The sequence below is a fragment of the Scyliorhinus torazame genome, chromosome 4 (genome assembly GCF_047496885.1).
Source record: "Scyliorhinus torazame isolate Kashiwa2021f chromosome 4, sScyTor2.1, whole genome shotgun sequence".
In the NCBI taxonomy this organism is placed as follows: Eukaryota; Metazoa; Chordata; class Chondrichthyes; order Carcharhiniformes; family Scyliorhinidae; genus Scyliorhinus; species Scyliorhinus torazame.
In genome coordinates this window covers 342,132,117-342,154,418 of record NC_092710.1, presented here as the reverse complement: position 1 = coordinate 342,154,418, position 22,302 = coordinate 342,132,117, and the positions used below count along the sequence as shown (strand labels likewise).

At 48.3% G+C, this 22,302-nt stretch overlaps 1 protein-coding gene across 1 annotated transcript in view; it reads right to left on the bottom strand.

Moving 5' to 3' along the window:
* Positions 1-22,302, bottom strand: part of LOC140411187 (cullin-9) — a 463,592-nt gene that overhangs the window by 386,772 nt on the left and 54,518 nt on the right. Inside the window, exon 4 of the mRNA XM_072500276.1 lies at positions 3,748-4,263. Within this exon, the coding sequence (XP_072356377.1) occupies positions 3,748-4,263 (516 nt within the window). The remainder of the gene's footprint in view (positions 1-3,747; positions 4,264-22,302) is intronic.

Sequence of the window (22,302 nt, the reverse complement as noted above, 5' to 3'; positions counted from 1 at the left end):
GTTTCTATAAGATTCCCCGGAGCCTTCTAAATTCCAACGAGTACAGTCCCAGTCTACTCAACCTCTCCTCGTAATCCAACCTCCTCAACTCTGGGATTAACCTAGTGAATCTCCTCTGCACACCCTCCAGTGCCAGTACGTCCTTTCTCAGGTAAGGAGACCAAAACTGAACACAATACTCCAGGTGTGGCCTCATTAACAACTAAGACAGTTGCAGCAGAATCTCCCTAGGCTTAAACTCCATCCCTCTAGCAATGAAGGACAAAATTCCATTTGCCTTCTTAATCACCTGTTGCACCTGTAAACCAACTTTTTGCGACTCGTGCACTAGCACACCCAGGTCTCTCTGCACAGCGTCATGTTTTAATATTTTATCATTTAAATAATAATCCCTTTTGCTGTTATTCCTACCAAAATGGATAACCTCACATTTATCAACATTGTATTCCATCTGCCAGACCCTGCCCATTCACTTAAACTATCCAAATCCCTCTGCCGACTTCCAGTATCCTCTGCACTTCTTGCTTTACCACTCATCTTAGTGTCGTCTGCAAACTTGGACACATTGCACTTTGTCCCCAACTCTAAATCATCTGTGTAAATTGTGAACAATTGTGGGCCCAACACTGATCCCTGAGGGACCCCACTAGCTACTGATTGCCAACCAGAGAAACACCCGTTAATCCCCACTCTTTGCTTTCTATTAATTAACCAATCCTCTTGGACATGTTGATAGTGGAGATGCAAGACAATAGGTAGCAAACCTGACACCCTTATTCAAGAAAGGGTGTAGTAATAATAAACTTTATTATTGTCACAAGTAGGCTTACATTAACACTGCAATGAAGTTACTGTGAAAAGCTCCTAGTCGCCACATTCTGGTGTCGGTTTAGGTACACCGAGGGAGAATTCAGAATGTCCAAATTACGTATCAGCACATCTTTCGGGACTTGTGGGAGGAAACCAGAGCACCCGGAGGAAACCCACGCCGACACGGGGAGAACGTGCAGACTCCGCACAGACAGTAACCCAAGCCGGGAATGATTGTCCTATAAACAGCTGATCAAGTTGACATCAGTGGTGGGGAAGCTTTTAGAGACAATAGTCTGAGGGGTGGGAGGGAATGTCCAAGTCTCCAGACACTTGGGTGAGTTTGAGTTCATGAAGGACAACCAGCATCGATTTGCAAAAGGCAGATCATGCTCGACTAATACAACTGAATTTGACGATGTAACAGAGAAGGTTGATGAAGGGAATGGCTGACTATGTGGATTAGTGTTTTACAAAGTACAAAAAATGGAGGTTCATGAAATAGGAGGGTTAGTGTCAGCTTGGATTAAAGATTGGTTTAAGGAAAGAAAAGAATCAATGGTTGTTATTTTTGGCTGGGAAACTGGTGATTCCCAAGAATCAATTTTCAGGCCACTGTGTCAGATATACATATAAAAGACTTGGTCATTGGAGCAGAAAACGTGACAAACAGTGAAGATGAAGTTAGCCCTGCTGCCTCACGGCGCCAAGGTCCCAGGACTGATCCAGGCTCTGGATCACTGTCTGTGTGGAGTTCGCACATTCTCCCCGTGTCTGCATGGGTTCCGCCCCCACAACCCAAAGATGTGCAGGGTAGATGGATTGGCCACACTAAATTGCCCCTTAATTGGAAAAAATAATTGGGTACTCTAAATTTTTTTTAAAGTGAAGATGACACTAATCCACTGTAACAGGACAGAGATAGGTTAGTACACGGCAGATAATTGACAAATAGAATTTAATAAAGGAAAAATGTGAGGTTGGCAGAAGGGATAGAATAATAATAATCTTTATTGTCACAAGTAGGCTTGCATTAACACTGCAATCAAGTTACTGTGAAAAGCCCGTAGTCCCCACATTCCGGCGCCTATTCGGGTTTACAGAGAGAGAATTCAGAATGTTCAAATCACCTCAGAGCATGTCTTTCGGGACTTGTGGGAGGAAACTGGAGCACCCGGAGGAAACCCACGCTGACACAGGGAGAACGTGCAGACTCCACACAGAAAGTGACCCAAGCCAGGAATCGTACCTGGGACCCTGGTGCTGTGAAGCAACAGTGTTTCTACCGTGCTACCAGGCAATATCATAGAATCCCCTACATGCAGAATGAGGCCATTCCTAACCTAGGCCCAATCCCACCACCCTTATCCTGCAACTCCACCCTAAGGGGCAAATTATCATGGCCAATCCATCTCACTGGAACATCTTTCTGTGGGAGGAAACCCACACAGACATGGGGAGAATGTACAAATTCCACACAGATAGTTACCCGAGGTCGGAATTGAACCCGCATACCTGGTCTGAGGCAGCAGTGCTAACCACTGTGCCGCCCATAGACTTAATGGCACAATTCAAAAGATTGCGCAGGGGCTTTGGGACCTGTGGATTCATATACATAGATCTGTAAAGGGAGGACATATTGAAAAGGTCATTAGCAAATCATATGAGATCTTGGGTTTCATAAATAGAGATATTAAGTCCAAACGGTTATGCTGAGTCTTTATAAAACTCTAGTTAGGCCACAACTAGAATATTGCATTCAATTCTGGTCACCGGACTTTTGGGAGGATGTGAGTATTCTTGCGAGGAAGCTTTATCAGAATGATTCCAGAGATGAGGGATTTAACTCCAAGGTTAGGTTGGAGAAACTGAGGTAGTTTCTCAAGGAGCAAAGGAGATTGAGGGGAGATTTGATAGAGGTGAACACGATTATGGCATGGTTAGTAAGTTAAACAAAGAAAGGCTGCTCCCCATTAGCTGATGGTACAAGGACTAGGGAACACAGTTGTAAGATTTTGTGCAAGAGATGCAGGCGGATGCGAAGAAAAACATTTTTACACAGCAAGTGGTAATGACCTAGAACTGATTGCCCACGAGAGTGGTGGAAATAACGATGATCAATGACTTCAAAATTAAATTGGATGGGCACTAGGAGGAAATAAACTTGCAGGACAAGAGAGATAGGGCAGGGAATTGGACTGACTGGATTGCTCTACGGAGAGCCAGGATGGATTTGATGGGCTGAGTGGCCGCCTGTTGTTTCAGACTGACTGTATGAAAGGTGAGCACCAAGCAGCCCACATACAAGAAGAGTGACTCCATTTTACACAAGCCAAATGTGCAGGAGCAGCCACGTTAACCTCTTCTCCAAAACGTGGGTTGCAATACAGATTTGTAATCTCACTTTCATCAACAGGGCTGAAGGTGTTGTTCTTTAAACTGAGGACCCATTTGTCTCTTTGCGTTGGCTGTTGAGGCCCCTTTACACCGTCATGTGCAACATTACACCCAGAGCCAACAATGCAAACTAGAGCTACTGCTCCGTCCGTCACCATACTGTTGTTTGGTGGAGTTTACTGCACAAATTTGCCAAAGTGATGGAATTTTCAAAAAAATAAAAATGTCACAAAAAACCCTTTGAGTCATTTCTCAGCCATGAGTTTGGTCTTTCCTTTGATCCTGTCATGTAGCAAAATCCTAAAAGATTCAAGAGCCAGGGCTGTAAATGCAGATAGTACAGTAACAGATACCGGAAATTCTTCTACTTCTCAAGACTTAAGACATTAACAGTGTGACCACATTTTTATTCTTTCAGATGCTGACTAACCAACTGCGTATTTTCATAATTTATTTCAATCCAGTTTTCTTTTGATTTTATTAACCAAGCTTTACTTCATCAAAGCAGTGCATCGTTAAGTAAATTAAGCACTTTCTTACCTGTACAGGAGGAGTTCCATCATTGCTGTATCTAAACTCCCCTTCATCGCCGCAACTGACTTGTTCATAATCCTCCAGCATTTTCACAGTCATGCCTGCTTTTAGATTCTCTTGTATATATTCCACGTAACTGCTGCGGCTGGCAAAGTTTGAGCGTGTTTTGTAAGTGGTGGCTGTTTTTTTCCGTGGTTGTGGGATTAGTAAGTTACTGGTAGCCATGCTCCTTGGCTGGAATATGGATTTAATGTTTCTGGGCAGATCTTCCGTTACTCCCATCATACGATCAGGTTCTTTGCTCCGTTCCCAGCCCATGACACGAACTAATTCAGAAATCAGGTTTGCCATAGCCATGGTGAATTCAAACTCACGCAGCAGCCGTGTCTGTTCTGGTATGTTTAAGGCAGTGCAGTCCTGACGCTCTCCACTTATGTCTTGCCCGCTGTTATTCAACTTGTCCATCAAGGAGGTGACACACAGATAACGCTTTACCAAAGAAAATAAGAGTTTTCCTGGAATCTGAAACGGGAAAGACAAAGAGAATGAATTACAGGCCACACGCGTGGTTAATGCTGCATTCCACAGTATTGTGGAATTTGGCCCATTTATATGGTGTTCCTGGAGCCAGAGCACCTATTACAGAATATAAATGATGCCTGTTTGAAATGAAATGCAATTTCCATTCCTAACCACAAACATGATGCATTTTCTGGCTCTCGAGTCAATTAGTTTGATCCAGTTCACCGAACTAAAAACAAAAAGCACTTCACCAAAATTAATCTAACAGGTATCAAGCTAGTGGAAATGTGACCAGAAATCTGGTCCAAGAAAAGTCATAAAGGAAGAATTAGAGAGGGCTGGATTCTCCGAAAATGGAGCTATGCCCCACGCCAGCGTAAAAACGCAGGCTTGCACTCCAGAGTTTCGTCGAAAAAAAAAATCCCAATTCACTTCCCTTTAGGGGGATGGCAGGGACCCAGGTAATTCACACAGCTTTGGCTGCAGATAAGGGTTCCGGTTCCGAGTCCGCGCAATCCTTCGAGGCCCAGAGAATGGCTGGAGCGGCGCTGGTGCCGATTCAGTCGGGAACTTCGATTCTCCCCTGCCCCGCTCCAAACGCGATTTTGCCACAGGGCTGCGGAGAATCCAGCCCAGAGTATAGGACAGAATTTCAGAATGCAGAAGATGACACTGAAGGCACAGCCACAAAACTGGGGCTGTTCAGCACAGGGCTAAATCGCTGGCTTTGAAAGCAGACCAAGGCAGGCCAGCAGCACGGTTCAATTCCCGTACCAGCCTCCCCGAACAGGTGCCGGAATGTGGCGACTAGGGGCTTTTCACAGTAACTTCATTTGAAGCCTACTTGTGACAATAAGCGATTTTCATTTCATAAGCTGATGATGCCTTACAGCTCCAGAGCCCTGGGTTCAATTCTGGCCTCGGCGTGGAGTTTGCACGTTCTCCCCGTGTCTGCGTGGGTTTCCAGAGGGTGCTGCGGTTTCCTCCCACAGTCCAAAGATGTGCAGGTTAGGTGGATTGGCCATATCTTTTTATGCTAAATTTCCCTTAGTGTCCAAAACATTAGGTGGGGTTATACTAATAATAATAATAGCTTATTGTCACAAGCAGGCTTCAATGAAGTTACTGTGAAAAGCCCCTAGTCGCCACATTCCGGCGCCTGTTCGGGGAGGCTGGTACGGGAATTGAACCCGCACTGCTGGCAGAATTCTGCATTGCAAGCCAGCTATTTAGCCCACTATGCTAAACCAGCCCCTGGTTACAATGCAAGTCATCCAGCATAGGCACAATGAAGAGGAGAAACCTGGTGCCAGATGGGGTGTGGATCTCAGAGCTTTAAATGAGTTGAAGCTTACGGAGGATGATGGAAGATGGGTTGCATGCCAGGCCTGCATTGGAGTCAACAAAGATATGGGTGTGGGTTTCAGCAGCAGGTAGCTCAGTTGGGTAAAGCAGGAAGAGTTTTGTAATGGAGGGGTTGAAATTGGAAACTCAACTCAGGGTCAGGAAGTATTGAGACTACAAACTGTTTGATTCAGCCCAAGGAAGTGACTAGAGAGGGAATGAAGTCAGTAGCAAGGATAGTTTCAATGCCACTGAGGAACCTGTGCTAAGACTGACTATTGGCTATCAACACCCTGGGGGTTAACATTGGCCAGAAACTGGACTAGCCATATAAATACTATGGCTATTTATATACAAAAGCAGGTCAGAGGCTAGGAATCCTGCAGTAGGTAACTCACCTCCTGACTCCCCAAAGCCTGTCCCGCATCTATAAGACGCAAGAGTCATAAAATCATAGAAACATTACAGCACAGAAGGAAGCCATTCGGCCCATCTTGTCCATGCCATCCCGAGGGTACCCAGGTGCCCTTTCTAATCCCGCCTTCCTGCACCTGGTCCATAGCCCTGTAAATTAGAGCACAGGCTGCAGATCCATTTGAAAAAGGTTTAGGGTCTCTGCCTCCACCACCAACTCAGGTAGTGAATTCCAGACTCCCACTACCTTCTGCGTAAAAACATTCTTCCTCTATATCCCTTGGTTCTAGAATTCTCCACCAAGGGAAACAATTTTATCCTGTCCACTATCTCTTCCCCTCATAATTCTGTACACCTCAATTAAGTCACCCCTCAGCCTTCTTTGTTCCAAGGAAAATAACCCCAACCTATCCAATCTCTCCTCGTAGCTACATTTTTCTAGCCCTGGCAACATTCTTGTAAACCTCCTCTGCACTCTCCCAAGAGCAATAACATCCTTCCACTAATATGGCGACCATAACTGCACACAATATTCCAGTTGTGGCCTCAGCAGTGTTTTATACAATTCCAGCATTATATCCTTACTTTTATATTCTATACCTCTGCCAATATTTCCATATGCTTTCTTTACAACCTTGACTATTGAACTGCTGTTTTACAGACCGGTGTACCTGTACGCCAAGATCTCTCACTCCATCTACCCCTCATAGTATATTCCCATTTATTGTGTGCTCCCTACAACTGTTCGACCTCCCTATATGCATGACCTCACATCTGTGTTAAATTCCATCTGCCACTTTATCGCTCACTCCACCAATCCATCTATATCTTTTTGCTACGAGTGTGATGGAATATTCTCCACTTGCCTGGATGAGTGCGGCTCCAGCAACACTCAAGAAGCTCCGAACCATCCAGGCCAAAGCAGCCCACTTGATTGTTACCCATTCCACAAACATTCACTCCTTCTTCCACGAACAGCCAGTGACTGCAGCATGTACCATCTAGAAGAACTCATCAAGGTTCCTTCAGCAGGACCTTCCAACCCCACAACCACAACTATAGAATCATAAAATCCGTACAGTGCAGAGAGAGGCCTTTTCGACCATCGAGTCTGCACCGACCCTCAAAAAGAGCACCCTACCTAGGCCCACTCCCCAGCCCGATCCCCATAACCACACCTAACCTGCACATCTTTGGACATCAAAGGGCAATTTAGCGTGGCCAATCCACCTAACCTGCCCATCTTTGGACTGTGGGAGGAACCCAGAGGAAACCCACGCAGACATGGGGAGAATGTGCAAACTCCACACAGTCACCAGAAGCTGGAACTGAACCTGGGTCCCTGGCGCTGTGATGTAGCAGGGCTAATCATTGTGCCACCGTGTCACCCACCTAGCCCCATCTAAAAGGAAAAGGACAGCAGACATCTGCTGGCTCCTCTCCAAGTCACTCACCATCCTGACTTGGAAATATGTCGCTGCTCTTTCACTGTCGCTGGAGTAATATCCTGGAACTCTCTCCCTGTCAGCACTGTGGATTTTTTTTTTTTTCCTTAAAATTTAGAGTACCCAATTTGTTTTTTCCAATTAAGGGTCAATTTAGCGTGGCCAATCCACCTACCCTGCACATCTTTGGGTTGTAGGGGCGAAACCCTTGCAAACACGGGGAGAATGTGCAAACTCCACACGGACAGTGACCCAGAGCCGGGATCGAACCTGGGACCTCGGCGCCGTGAGGCAGGAGGGCTAACCCACTGCGCCACCATGCTGCCCTAGCACTGTGGATTTACCTACACCTCAGGGACTGCAGCAGTTCAAGAAGGCAACTCACCACCATATTCTCGAGGGATGGGCAATAAATACTGGCCTAGCCAGTGACAGCCACATCCTGCAAATCAATTGTTAAAAATAAATAAAAACAGAAAAGGCTGGATAAACCCAACAGGTCTGGCAGCATTTGTGGAGAGTTAACGTTTTGAGTCCATACGACTTCTTCAGAATATTGGATATGTTGTCTGGCAACACAGAGGAATGTACAGGGGGTAGAGGAGAGGTGTGAATCTTGTCAACATACCTGTAGAAACCTACTCTGTGCCTGTCTATGATTCTGTTAAAGGGCAGCATGTACATGAGCAAATTGGGAAAAGATCCTTGTGGACTCAGGAGACAAATGAGTGGTGTGGCAAGAGAAGCTGTTTCTATAAAGGCTCTGGTTATAAATCCAACTTAGTGAGGGCAACTCTCACTGAGCTGGGAATTGGAGCACAGGCAGAATGAGGAAGGATGAAATGGTCAACCATGGTAACTGCTTCATCAGTGGTGCGGAGGGACAATGCAGTTACAAAGGAAACCATGTGATTTTGGTTAGCCCCAGTTCCAGTGTACTGGCAAGGTCAGAAATGCGTCTGGGATGATTGAAATATGGGCTACAGGAAAGATGAACACAGAAATCTGTGTGGAATGATTACCTTCCCTGCAGTTTCATATTTCAATCATTCCACACCAATTTCTTTGTTTGTGTTGTGTTCCCAGCAGTGCCATATTGCAAAGATAGACATTTGACTGAAATGACTAAAATATGAAACTGCAGGGAAGACAAAGCCAAACTTGGACTTGCAGCTAAAGTGGGACTAATCCAAGGGGGAATGATCTGTATGGTGTTACAATGCCAGTTAATGTTATAACTGGGTGGGAAGATCCCAGAATAGAACCTTGGCTCAAAAGACTGCAACTTTTGTTTTTTAAAGAACATGGAGGAAGAGAGTCACAGGACCGTTAATTAATTTTAACAAAAAGACAAAAAATATTAAACATGAAAAATTTGGTTTATAATACAATAAACCTTTACTCCTCCCTTAATTTAACAATTATACACGGGTTTTAGGATTAACACGGATTACAAAGTACATCTTAATCGACAATGTTCTAATTAACACAAAGTCTCTTTTAAACACACGATTGTGGGCAAATACACTCTCCACTCTGAACCCCAAGTGAATGTTTGCGTATTTCTCCTCCCATTCCTCCAGATAATTGTCATGAGGGTTTCCAAATTACTCACAAAAACACACTTTTAAATCTTCTCTTAAATATGCCTTGCCTTAGCATTTGCATTCCAAAATCCAGACCGGGTTTTCCAAATGACACTTTTAAACAAAGCTTCTGCTTCACTTTTAACAGAATCCCGTCCTTGATTCCTTTTAGGATTTCTTTGTCTTGACTGCTGTGCAAACTGCTCACAATTACTTCAACTCTTGATTCCCAGGTTTTATTAAAGTAGCATCAGACTTTTATTGTATCTTTGAAAGCTACTATCTTACTTCAAATCTGGTCACTGCAATTGTCTCGAGCTCAAAACACTTTGTTTAGTCTTCCTAAATTCTTCTGAACAATACCTTGGTCTCTGTTCACTTAACTCTAGTCTCCTTGGACACTTCTCTTAATTTCTCTAGTTTCCTTAACTAGCTGGGCTTTAGATTACCACCACCTGTTTTTTAGATTACCAGCATGAGTTTTTTTTAAAAAATAAATGTTTTATTAAAGTTTTTCCAAACAGCATTTTTACATAACTAAAATAGAAATACAGATGGTAATTAAAAAATAACAATAAGCATAGCCCAAAGCTTACAATAAAACTAATTGCAAAACAGCAACTTTTTTTTAAAAAGCAGAACAAGATGGGTTTTGTCTCCAACTCACATTATATCAACAGTAACCCCCCCCCCCCCCCCCCCCTCCCCCCCAGGATGCTGCTGCTGACACTTACTGCTCCCCCAGAAGTCAAGGAAAGGTTGCCACCGCTGGAAGAACCCCATCAAGGACCCTCCCAAGGCGAACTTTATTCTCTCCAGGCCGAGGAACCCCGCCATATCGCTAACCCAGGTCTCCACGCTCGGGGGTTTCGAGTCCCTCCACATTAACAAAATCTGTCTCCGGGCTACCAGGGAGGCAACGGCCAGTACCTTGGGCTCTTTCGCTTCCTGCACTCCCGGATCCTCCGCCACCCCTAATATCGCTACCGTTGGACTCACCTTCACCCGAGCATCCAAAACTCTAGACATCACCTATGCAAACCCCCTGTCAGAATCCTTTAAGCGCCGGGCATGCCCAAAACATATGGGCATGATTCGCCGGACTCCCCGCAAACCTCAGGCACCTGTCCTCCACCCCAAAAAACCTACTCATTCTTGCCGCTGTTATATGCGCCCGTTGCACCACCTTAAACTGGATTAAGCCGAGCCTGGCACATGATGAGGAGTTCACCCTGCCCAGGGCCTCGGCCCACAGGCCCTCTTCCAGCTCCTCCTCCCACTTATCCTTCAACTTCCCCACTGAGGCTTCCTCTACCTCCTGCAGCTCCTGATATATGTCCGACACCTTCCCCTCCCCTACCCAGACGCCAGACACCACCCTATCCTGGATCCTACATGGGGGCAGCAGCGGGAATGTCCCCACCTATTTTCTAAGGAAGTCCTGAACCTGAAGGTACCTGAATGCATTCCCCGGGGGCAGGTCGAGCCTCTCCTCCAGCACCTGCATGCTGGGGAAAGCCCAGTCTATAAACAGGTCCCCCATCCTCCTAATACCTGCCCTATACCAGCCTTGGTACCCCCCATCCATCCTACCCGGAGCAAATCTGTGGTTATTCCGGGGCAGGATCTATTTTCTTAACCAATAGTACGGCTTTTTCTAGCCAGGCTGGGAGACATGTCATTTATTGGGCAGCACAATAGCACAAGTGGATAGCACTATGGCTTCACAGCGCCAGGATCCCAGGTTTGATTCCCCGCTGGGTGACTGTCTGTGCGGAGTCTGCATGTTTTCCTTGGGTCTGCGTGGGTTTCCTCCGGATGCTCCGGTTTCCTCCCACAGTCCAAAGACGTGCAGTTAGGTGGATTGGCCATGCTAAATTGCCCTTAGTGTCCAAAAAGGTTCGGAGGAGTTATTGGGTTACGGGGATAGGGTGAAAGTGAGGGCTTAAGTGGGTCAGTGCAGGCTCGATGGGCCAAATGGCCTCCTTCTGCACTGTAGGTTCTATGTTCTCTCTTCAGCCTTCTAAGCCAACAGCTTCCAGCAAGCCGTGAAAGCTGCCTTCACTCTCACTATCTATCTCCGACTACTGTCAAATTAGCTAAATTAAGTTAAAAGCATCTCCGCCTTATAAGTCCCGGTTGCTAAGTAATAGCCTCATATTTATGCTTTTTATTTATTCTTCCCGCTGTAACCCTCTCTATGCACAATGGAAACATAATTGGAACTTAACCAACCCCCACACATTCAAACACCCTTGTCCAGCATGAATTTAACCACAGATTTTACCCTTCCAGGCACAGAAATATTAAATTAAACCCACTTAAAACTACCTTATTTCCAACGTTTACCAATAAAAATCTAATTATCTTAAAACTACCTTTCCTAACACCTCCCTCCCCCCTTTGAAAGACTTAAATCTTCATAATCAATAAAACTTCTTTACATTGGTGTTACATCCACTTTATACAAATTTAACATAATAAATGTCTAACCACACAACTTACTTAGTACATCATACACGTAGTCTTCTTAGTTCGCAATTATACGTCATAATATACAATTACAATGATTTAACCAAAGCAAAGACATTGTAATGTCATAACTCAAGTCTTGTTTCTTTTTCTTCTAATTTCCAGTTTTCAATTCAGAAAATGTTTCATTGTTACAGTGCAACTGTCCTCTTCGTCACTTGTCGACAAAGGTCCATTCTCCAGCCCATTTTCCAAATTCACATGTGGTGAATTCATATTTTGATTTAACACAAGTCATTTTTGTGCATTAAGATTTCATTTCTTCTCTTGTCCAAATCTCTTTAAGCTGTTTCAAGAATATTGTGACGATGCTTCTTATGTTACCTCAAAATAGTATGGTACTCTTGGCTTTGTTTGTTCTTTGAACATTTTGTGACTGTCTTGTTTCTCCCAGTCCCATTTCAAATGAGCTTGTTTCAATTCTGTTGGAGCCATGTCAATCACTTCCTCTCTATGAAGTTTCAGAGTTGGTTGCAATCCTTCAGCTTTTTTCTGAACCATCTCAGTCCAGATCTCAGTAAAGTTTCAATGGTCTTTGGTAAACTGTTCACTTGCCTTTATTACAACCACCACATCCTGTGTAGCATCACCAACAAGCATTTTTAAATCAGTGCCTCTGGTCATTGACTCAATTCTATGATTTGATGATTCTATGATCACTTTGCAATGTCAGCACTTCTGGTTGACAATTCCTACTTTCCGATTTTTCAAATACTTCAGATGTTTTCTTATGGTCCATTCCTGACTTTGATACATCAGTAATATTACTTGGACTGTTCTTTGCTCAATTGTATCAGTATTCCACAATGAGTTTTTATTCACAGTAACAACTTTCAAATTGCGACCCTCCAAACCAATTTCCTCCATTTTGCTTTGAAGTTCACAAATCTCATTATTCTTCTCAAGACAAAGTTCAAACAGTTCGTTAGTTTTGTTTTATAATTCTGCATTCAATCAATTATTCGGATTTACCAAAACCTCTTTTACTTATTCAAGGCATTTCATAAATGGCATGCGGTGTCATAGAATCATAGAGTTATAGAATTTACAGTGCAGGTGGTCGTCATTCGGCCCATCCAGTCTGCACCGCCCTTGGAAAGAGCTCCCTACCTAAGCCCTCACCTCCACACTATCCCGATAGCTCAATAACCCCACCTAACCTTTTTAGACACCAAGGGCAATTTAGCATGGCCAATCCACCTAACCTGCACATCTTTGGACTGTGGGAGGAAACCCACGCATACACGGGGAGAACGTGCAGACTCCGCAGAGACAGTGACACAAGCAGGGAATCAAACCCGAGTCCCTGGAGCTGTGAAGAAACTGTGCTAACCACGGTGCTAACCACTGTGCTACCGTGGCAGCACAGTAGCACAGTGGTTAGCGCGGTTGCTTCACAGTGCCAGGGACCCGGGTTTGATTCCCGGCTTGGGGCACTGTCTGTGCGAAGTCTGCACTTTCTCCCCGTGCCTGCGTGGGTTTCCTCCGGGTGCTCCGGTTTCCTCCCACAAGTCCTGAAAGACGGCTTGTTAGGTGAATTGGACATTGAGTTCTCTGAGTGTATCTGAACAGGCACCGTAATGTGGCGACTAGGGCCTTTTCGCAGTAACCACATTGCAGTGTTAATGTAAGCCTGCCTGAGACACTAATAAAGGTTAAAGATTATTTTTTTTTAAAAAAAATTTTATTAAAGGTTTTCATAAAATATCAATAACAAAATAAGAAAAAAGAACCCAACAGGGTTAAGTACAAAACACAATCTATAAAAGCAACCCCCCAAACCCCTCCCGTACCTAAATAATAAATTAACATTAACACCCCGACTTAACACAACAGGTGTATACACCCCCTCAGACCCTCCAATGTAAATAACATAAACAAAAATAAAGTAAACCCCCCCCCCACCGAGCTGCTGCTGCCATTGACCAATGTCTATCGTTCTGCCAGAAAGTCTAAGAACGGTTGCCACCGCCTAAAGAACCCTTGTACCGACCCTCTCAAGGCGAATTTCACCCTCACCAATTTAATGAACCCTGCCATATCGCTGATCCAGGATTCCACGCTTGGGGGCCTCGCATCTTTCCACTGAAGGAGAATCCTTCGCCGGGCTACCAGGGACGCAAAGGCCAGAATTCCGGCTTCTTTCGCCTCCTGCACTCCCGGCTCCTCTGCCACCCCAAATATTGCGAGCCCCCAGCCCGGTTTGACCCTGGATCCTGCCACCCTCGACACCGTTCTCACTACGCCCTTCCAAAATTCCTCCAGCGCTGGGCATGCCCAGAACATATGGGTGTGGTTTGCTGGGCTCCCTGAGCAACACACCTGTCCTCGCCCCCAAAAGACCGGCTCAGCCTTGTCCCGGTCATGTGTGCCCTGTGCAGCACCTTAAACTGTATGAGGCTGAGCCTCGCGCATGAAGAGGAAGAGTTCACCCTCCCTAGGGCATCTGCCCACGTCACCTCTTCGATCTCCTCTCCCAACTCCTCCTCCCACTTACCTTTCAACGCCACCACCGAGGCCTCCTCCTCCTCCTGCAACACCTGGTAAGTTTCCGAGATCTTCCCCACTCCCACCCGCCCCGCCGAGAGCACCCTGTCCTGTACTGTGTGTGGCAGTAGCCGTGGGAATTCCACCACCTGCCGTCTGGCAAACGCCCTTACCTGTAAGTACCTGAAGGTGTTCCCCGGGGGGAGACCGTACTTCTCCTCCAGCTCACCCAAGCTCGCGAACTTCCCGTCCACAAACAGGCCCCCAACTTTTGTATCCCTGCACTGTGCCACCCCGAAAACCCTCCACCTGTTCTTCCTGGGGCGAACCGGTGGTTCCCCCGTAATGGGGTCCACGCCGAGGCCCCAACTTCCCCCCTATGCCGCCTCCACTGCCCCCAAATTTTGAGGGCCGCCACCACCACCGGGCTCGTGATATACCTCCTTGGAGGGAGCGGCAGCAGCGCCGTTGCCAGCGCCCCCAGACTCGTACCCACACAGGACGCCGTCCCCAGCCTCTTCCATGCAGCCCCCTCCCCCTCCATCACCCACTTGCGCACCATTGTCGCATTGGCGGCCCAGTAGTACCCAGAGGTTGGGCAGCGCCAGCCCCCCCCTATCTCTACTCCGCTCCAGGAACACCCTTCTCACCCTCGGAGTCCCTCGCGCCCACACAAACCCCATTATACTCCTGTTAACCCGCCTGAAAAAAGCCTTCGGGATATGTAAACAGTCCAACTAGGGAAGGGGCGGTACTGGACCTGGTATTGGGGAATGAGCCCGGCCAGGTGGTAGATGTTTCAGTAGGGGAGCATTTCGGTAACAGTGACCACAATTCAGTAAGTTTTAAAGTACTGGTGGACAAGGATAAGAGTGGTCCGAGGATGAATGTGCTAAACTGGGGGAAGGCTAATTATAACAATATTAGGCGGGAACTGAAGAACATAGATTGGGGGCGGATGTTTGAGGGCAAATCAACATCTGACATGTGGGAGGCTTTCAAGTGTCAGTTGAAAGGAATACAGGACAGGCATGTTCCTGTGAGGAAGAAAGATAAATACGGCAATTTTCGGGAACCTTGGATGACGAGTGATATTGTAGGCCTCGTCAAAAAGAAAAAGGAGGCATTTGTCAGGGCTAAAAGGCTGGGAACAGACGAAGCCTGTGTGGCATATAAGGAAAGTAGGAAGGAACTTAAGCAAGGAGTCAGGAGGGCTAGAAGGGGTCATGAAAAGTCATTGGCAAATAGGGTTAAGGAAAATCCCAAGGCTTTTTACACTTACATAAAAAGCAAGAGGGTAGCCAGGGAAAGGGTTGGCCCACTGAAGGATAGGCAAGGGAATCTATGTGTGGAGCCAGAGGAAATGGGCGAGGTACTAAATGAATACTTTGCATCAGTATTCACCAAAGAGAAGGAATTGGTAGATGTTGAGTCTGGAGAAGGGGGTGTAGATAGCCTGGGTCACATTGTGATCCAAAAAGACGAGGTGTTGGGTGTCTTAAAAAATATTAAGGTAGATAAGTCCCCAGGGCCGGATGGGATCTACCCCAGAATACTGAAGGAGGCTGGAGAGGAAATTGCTGAGGCCTTGACAGAAATCTTTGGATCCTCGCTGTCTTCAGGGGATGTCCCGGAGGACTGGAGAATAGCCAATGTTGTTCCTCTGTTTAAGAAGGGTGGCAGGGATAATCCCGGGAACTACAGGCCGGTGAGCCTTACTTCAGTGGTAGGGAAATTACTGGAGAGAATTCTTCGAGACAGGATCTACTCCCATTTGGAAGCAAATGGACGTATTAGTGAGAGGCAGCACGGTTTTGTGAAGGGGAGGTCGTGTCTCACTAACTTGATAGAGTTTTTCGAGGAGGTCACTAAGATGATTGATGCAGGTAGGGCAGTAGATGTTGTCTATATGGACTTCAGTAAGGCCTTTGACAAGGTCCCTCATGGTAGACTAGTACAAAAGGTGAAGTCACACGGGATCAGGGGTGAACTGGCAAGGTGGATACAGAACTGGCTAGGCCATAGAAGGCAGAGGGTAGCAATGGAGGGATGCTTTTCTAATTGGAGGGCTGTGACCAGTGGTGTTCCACAGGGATCAGTGCTGGGACCTTTGCTCTTTGTAGTATATATAAATGATTTGGAGGAAAATGTAACTGGTCTGATTAGTAAGTTTGCAGACGACACAAAGGTTGGTGGAATTGCGGATAGCGATGAGGACTGTCTGAGGATACAGCAGGATTTAGATTGTCTGGAGACTTGGGCGGAGAGATGGCAGATGGAGTTTAACCTGGACAAATGTGAGGTAATGCATTTTGGAAGGGCTAATGCAGGTAGGGAATATACAGTGAATGGTAGAACCCTCAAGAGTATTGAAAGTCAAAGAGATCTAGGAGTACAGGTCCACAGATCACTGAAAGGGGCTACACAGGTGGAGAAGGTAGTCAAGAAGGCATACGGCATGCTTGCCTTCATTGGCCGGGGCATTGAGTATAAGAATTGGCAAGTCATGTTGCAGCTGTATAGAACCTTAGTTAGGCCACACTTGGAGTATAGTGTTCAATTCTGGTCGCCACACTACCAGAAGGATGTGGAGGCTTTAGAGAGGGTGCAGAAGAGATTTACCAGAATGTTGCCTGGTATGGAGGGCATAAGCTATGAGGAGCGATTGAATAAACTCGGTTTGTTCTCACTGGAACGAAGGAGGTTGAGGGGCGACCTGATAGAGGTATACAAAATTATGAGGGGCATAGACAGAGTGGATAGTCAGAGGCTTTTCCCCAGGGTAGAGGGGTCAATTACTAGGGGGCATAGGTTTAAGGTGAGAGGGGCAAAGTTTAGAGTAGATGTACGAGGCAAGTTTTTTACGCAGAGGGTAGTGGGTGCCTGGAACTCACTACCGGAGGAGGTAGTGGAGGCAGGGACGATAGGGACATTTAAGGGGCATCTTGACAAATATATGAATAGGATGGGAATAGAAGGATACGGACCCAGGAAGTGTAGAAGATTGTAGTTTAGTCGGGCAGTATGGTCGGCACGGGCTTGGAGGGCCGAAGGGCCTGTTCCTGTGCTGTACATTTCTTTGTTCTTTGTTTGTTCTTTGATAAACACGGGGAGGCACTGGAACAGGAACAAAAACCTTGCGAGCACCGTCATTTTGATTGACTGCACCCTACCCGCCAGGGACAGCGGCAACGCGTCCCACCTCTTGAACTCCTCCTCCATTTGCTCCACCAGCCTTGTAAAGTTAAGCCTATGCAGGGCCCCCCCAGCTCCTGGCCACCTGGACCCCCAAATATCTGAAGCTCTTCTCCGCCCTTTTTAGTGGGAGCTCGCCAATCCCCCTCTCCTGGTCCCCTAGCTGAACTACGAACAGCTCGCTCTTCCCCATATTGAGCTTGTACCCCGAAAAGTCCACAAATTCCCTAAGGATCCTTATTACCTCTGGCATTCCTCCCACCGGGTCCGCCACACACAGCAGCAGGTCGTCCGCATAAAGCGACACCCTATGCTTCTCCCCACCCTGCACCAACCCCCTCCAGTTCCTCGACTCTCTCAGTGCAATAGCCAGGGGTTCAATCGCCAGTGCGAAGAGCAGGGGGGACAGGGGACACCCGTCTCGTCCCTCGGTGCAACAGAAAGTACTCGGACCTCCTCCTGTTTGTGGCCACACTCGCCATCGGGACCTCATACAACGTAACCCACCTGACAAACCCCTCCCCAAACCCGAACCTCTTCAGCACCTCCCTCAGGTACCCCCACTCTACCCTATCGAAGGCTTTCTCAGCATCCATCGCCACCACTATCTCCGCCTCCCCCTCCCTCGCCGGCATCATGATAACGTTCAAAAGCCTCCGCACATTCACGTTCAACTGTCTCCCCTTCACAAACCCCGTCTGGTCTTCATGGATGATCTGCGGCACACAATCCTCAAGGCTAAGACCTTCGCCAGCACCTTGGCATCTACATTTAGCAAGGAAATCGGTCTGTAAGACCCACATTGCAGGGGATCCTTGTCCCGCTTCAGGATCAATGAGATCAGTGCCCGGGACATCGTCGGGGGTAAAGCCCCCCCCCACTCCCTTGCCTCATTGAAGGTCCTAACTAACAGCGGGCCCAACAGGTCCATATATTTTTTATAGAACTCGACCGGGAAACCGTCCGGCCCCGGTGCCTTCCCCGCCTGCATGCTTCCTATCCCTTTGATCAGCTCCTCCAGCCCAATCGGGGCCCCCAGTCCCTCTTCCACCTTTGGAAACCTCAATTGGTCCAGGAAACGGCCCACCCCTCCCTCCTCCCGTGGGGGCTCGGATCGGTACAATTCCTCGTAGAAGTCCCTGAAGACCCCATTGATGCCAACCCCACTCCACATCACGCTCCCTCCCCTGTCCTTAACTCCCCCGATCTCCCTAGCTGCGTCCCGCTTCCGAAGCTGATGCGCCAGCATCTGACTTGCCTTTTCCCCATACTCGTAGACCACCCGTGGGCCTTCCTCCACTGCACCTCCGCCTTCCTGGTGGTCACCAGGTCGAATTCGGCCTGGAGGCTGTGCCTCTTCCTCAACAATCCTTCCTCAGGTTCTTCCGCATACCTCCTGTCTACCCTCACCATCTCCCCCACCAGCCTCTCCCCCTCCCCCCGCTCCTTGTGGGCCCTGATGGAGATCAGCTCTCCCCTCACCACCGCCTTCAGTGACTCCCATACCATCCCCACTCGGACCTCCCCGTTGTCGTTGGTCTCCAAGTACCTCTCTGTACTTCCTTGGACCCGCTCGCTCACCTCCTCGTCCGCCAACAGCCCCACCTCCAAACGCCACAGCGGGCGCTGGTCCCTTTCCTCCCCCATCTCCAAGTCCACCCAATGCGGGGCGTGGTCCGAAATGGCTATTGCTGAATACTCGGTATCCTCTACTCTTGCTATCAGCGCCCTACTCAAAATGAAAAAGTCAATTTGAGAATATGCCTTATGGACATGTGAGAAGAATGAAAATTCCCTAGCCCCCGGCCTTGCAAATCTCCAAGGGTCCACCCCTCCCATTTGGTCCATAAATCCCCTCAACACTCTAGCCGCCGCCGGCTTCCTACCCGTCCTAGACCTGGAGCGATCCAGTGCCGGATCCAACACCGTGTTAAAGTCTCCCCCCATTATCAGCCCCCCCACTTCCAAGTCTCGGATCCGACCCAACATACGCCGCATAAAACCCGCATCGTCCCAGTTCAGAGCATACACATTGACCAGTACCACCCTCTCTCCCTGCAACTTACCACTTACCATTACGTACCTCCCGCCATTATCTGCCACAATGCTCGACGCCTCGAATAACACCTTCTTTCCCACCAAGATCGCCACCCCTCGATTTTTGGCATCTAGCCCCGAGTGAAACACCTGACCTACCCACCCTTTCCTCGGTCTTACCTAGTCTGCCACCTTCAGGTGTGTCTCCTGGAGCATAACCACATCCGCCTTGAGCCCCTTCAGGTGCGCGAACACGCGGGCCCGCTTAACCGGCCCATTCAGTCCCCTTACATTCCAGGTTATCAGCCGGATCAGGGGGCTACCTGCCCCCCTCCCCCGCCGACTAGCCATGACCCCCCTCCTCGGCCAGCCACGCGCCCGCACCCCACACCCGGCCCGTTCCCCACGGCGGCATACCCCCGTCTCGACCCACCCCACTCGCTCCAGCTCCTCCTTGATCTTAGCAGCAACTCGATTCCCCTCCCCCCAGGCTAGGACCCATCCTAGCTGGTTTACTCCCCCCATTGCACTTCTGCAAGTCAGCTGACTCCTGCTGACCCATGCCACTCCCACCTCCCCTTCGACTCCTCCCATTGTGTGGCACACCCTCCTCTCCCGCTCCCCATTCACAGGCTCTCCCCCTCCGTTCTAAGCGCGGGAAACAATCCTCGCTTCCCGCCCGCCCCCCCCCCCCCAGTCTTCGGCGCGGGAAAAAAATCCCACGCTCTCCATCTACCAGGCCCCTCCACCAACCAAAACAGTGCCCAACCCGCCCCATCCACCCTCCCCAACCCGAAAGAGAAAAACACAGAGAAAAAGAAACCCAAAACAATGCAAAGGCACCCCCCCCCCCCCCCAAAAACCAAAAATAGGCATAACATATCCACCACAGTGCCCAATCGCCCATCCCGACCCTCAGTCTGTGTCCAGCTTCTCGGCCTGAACAAAGGCCCACGCCTCCTCCGGAGACTCAAAATAATGGTGCTGGTCCTTGTAGGTAACCCACAGTCGCGACCGCTGCAACATGCCAAACTTCACCCCCTTCCTGTGCAGCACCGCCTTCGCTCGATTGTACCCGGCCCTCCTCTTCGCCACCTCCGCACTCCAGTCCTGATATATCCGAACCTCCGCGTTCTCCCACCTGTTGCTCCTCTCCTCCTTGGCCCACCTGAGCACACACTCCCGATCGACGAACCGATGGAACCGCACCAGCACCGCCCGCGGAGGCTCGTTAGCCTTGGGCCTCCTCGCCAACACTCTATGGGCCCCTTCCAGCTCCAGGGGCCCCTGGAAGGACCCCGCTCCCATCAGCGAGTTTAACATGGTGACCACATAGGCCCCCACGCCCGGCCCCTCAAGCCCCTCCGGGAGGCCCAGAATCCGCAGATTCTTCCGCCTCGACCGATTCTCCATCTCCTCAAACCGCTCCTGCCATTTCTTGTGGAGCGCCTCGTGCACCTCCACCTTTACCGCCAGGCCTAAGATCTCGTCCTCATTGTCAGAGATCTTTTGTCGAGCCTCTCGGATCGCCACCCCCTGGGCCGTCTGTGTCTCCGGCAGCTTATCAATAGAAGCCTTCATCGGCTCTAGCAGGTCCGTTTTAATCTCTCTGAGGCAGCGCTGGATACCCTCCTGTTGCTCCTCCGCCCAATGCCTCCACGCTGCCTGGTCTCCGCCCACCGCCATTTTGTCCTTCTTCCCTCCCTTCTTCTGGTCCACCACCACCTTTTTTGTCACCCCGCTCCTAGTTAAAGCCATATACTGACGGAGAGCTGTTATTAACTCCTTCCCACACCGGGAAACGTCGGAAAAGTGCCCTTGGGGGCCCTGAAAAGAGCCCAAAAGTCAGTTTTTGCGGGAGCCGCCGAATGTGCGACTTAGCTCCACATAGCCGCAACCGGAAGTTTCGAGAGGGAATCCTTTTGGCAGTGTTCGCTTCACCAATCTGCCCCAAAATGTCTGTGGAAAAAGGTCTAAGAGTCCGTTCCAGACGGGAGCTGCCGAATGTGCGACCTACTCCTCCATGGCCGCCACCGGAAGCCTCGACCCCGCTTCTTCAGTGGCCTTGGTGAGATCTTTTCACAGTTGTTCCCTCTGCTGCTAGAATTCAACTTTGATAAAGGCCCTCAGGTCAGCTTGCAGCTTTAAGCTTGCCCTTCCCCTGCCTGCATGCTGGAAGAGGCTTTTGTCTATTCCTGCAGCTCAAGCCAAATCTTTTACTGTTTCTGTCAGGTCTGGTAACCAAAAGACATACCCTTCCTGGGGGACACTGTCAGGGGAATGTTGCAGTCTTCTTGCCACACCGGGAAATGTCAAACAAATGCCGTGGGGGCCCTGTAAAAGAGCCCAAAAGTCCGTTCCAAGCGGGAGCTACCGAATCTGCGACCTAGCTCTGCATAGCCGCACCCGGAAGTTAAGATTAAAGATTATTATTAAGCAGGCTTACATTAAGACTGAAACTGATTAGTTTTAACAAGAAATAAAGTTATTAAATATCTCCACAAGGCCCCACTTGCTAAGCGACACCCACATGCCTTTTATTTGTTCTTCATGCCGTAGGCCTCTCTAAGCACAATAGAAACACAGTCGGTACTTAACCAACCCCCACATATACAAACACCTTTGTCCAGTATGAATCTAGCTATAGGTTTTACACTTTCAGGCACAAACAAATTAAACCCACTTAAAACTATACCTTATTTCTATTGTTTACCAATACAAATCTAATTCCCTTAAAATCAACTTTGTTTTCCTAACAATGGATTAAAAGCCATGTAAAGGTTTGTCTGGGGGGAAAGGAATCCAAAGTGGAAGAGTAATCGAGCAAATCAAATGTTACATAAGTACCCTCAGCAAATGGAGGGTCAAAGCCTAGGCTGTTGCAAGTTTGAATTTACAGTTGTAAGTGGCTTAAGAGCAAAGTTTCCCTCCTCTCGAGTGAAAATACAGAATGGAGTGGAATTGAAAGGCCTCAGGGGGAGGTGGGTTGTCGAAAAAAG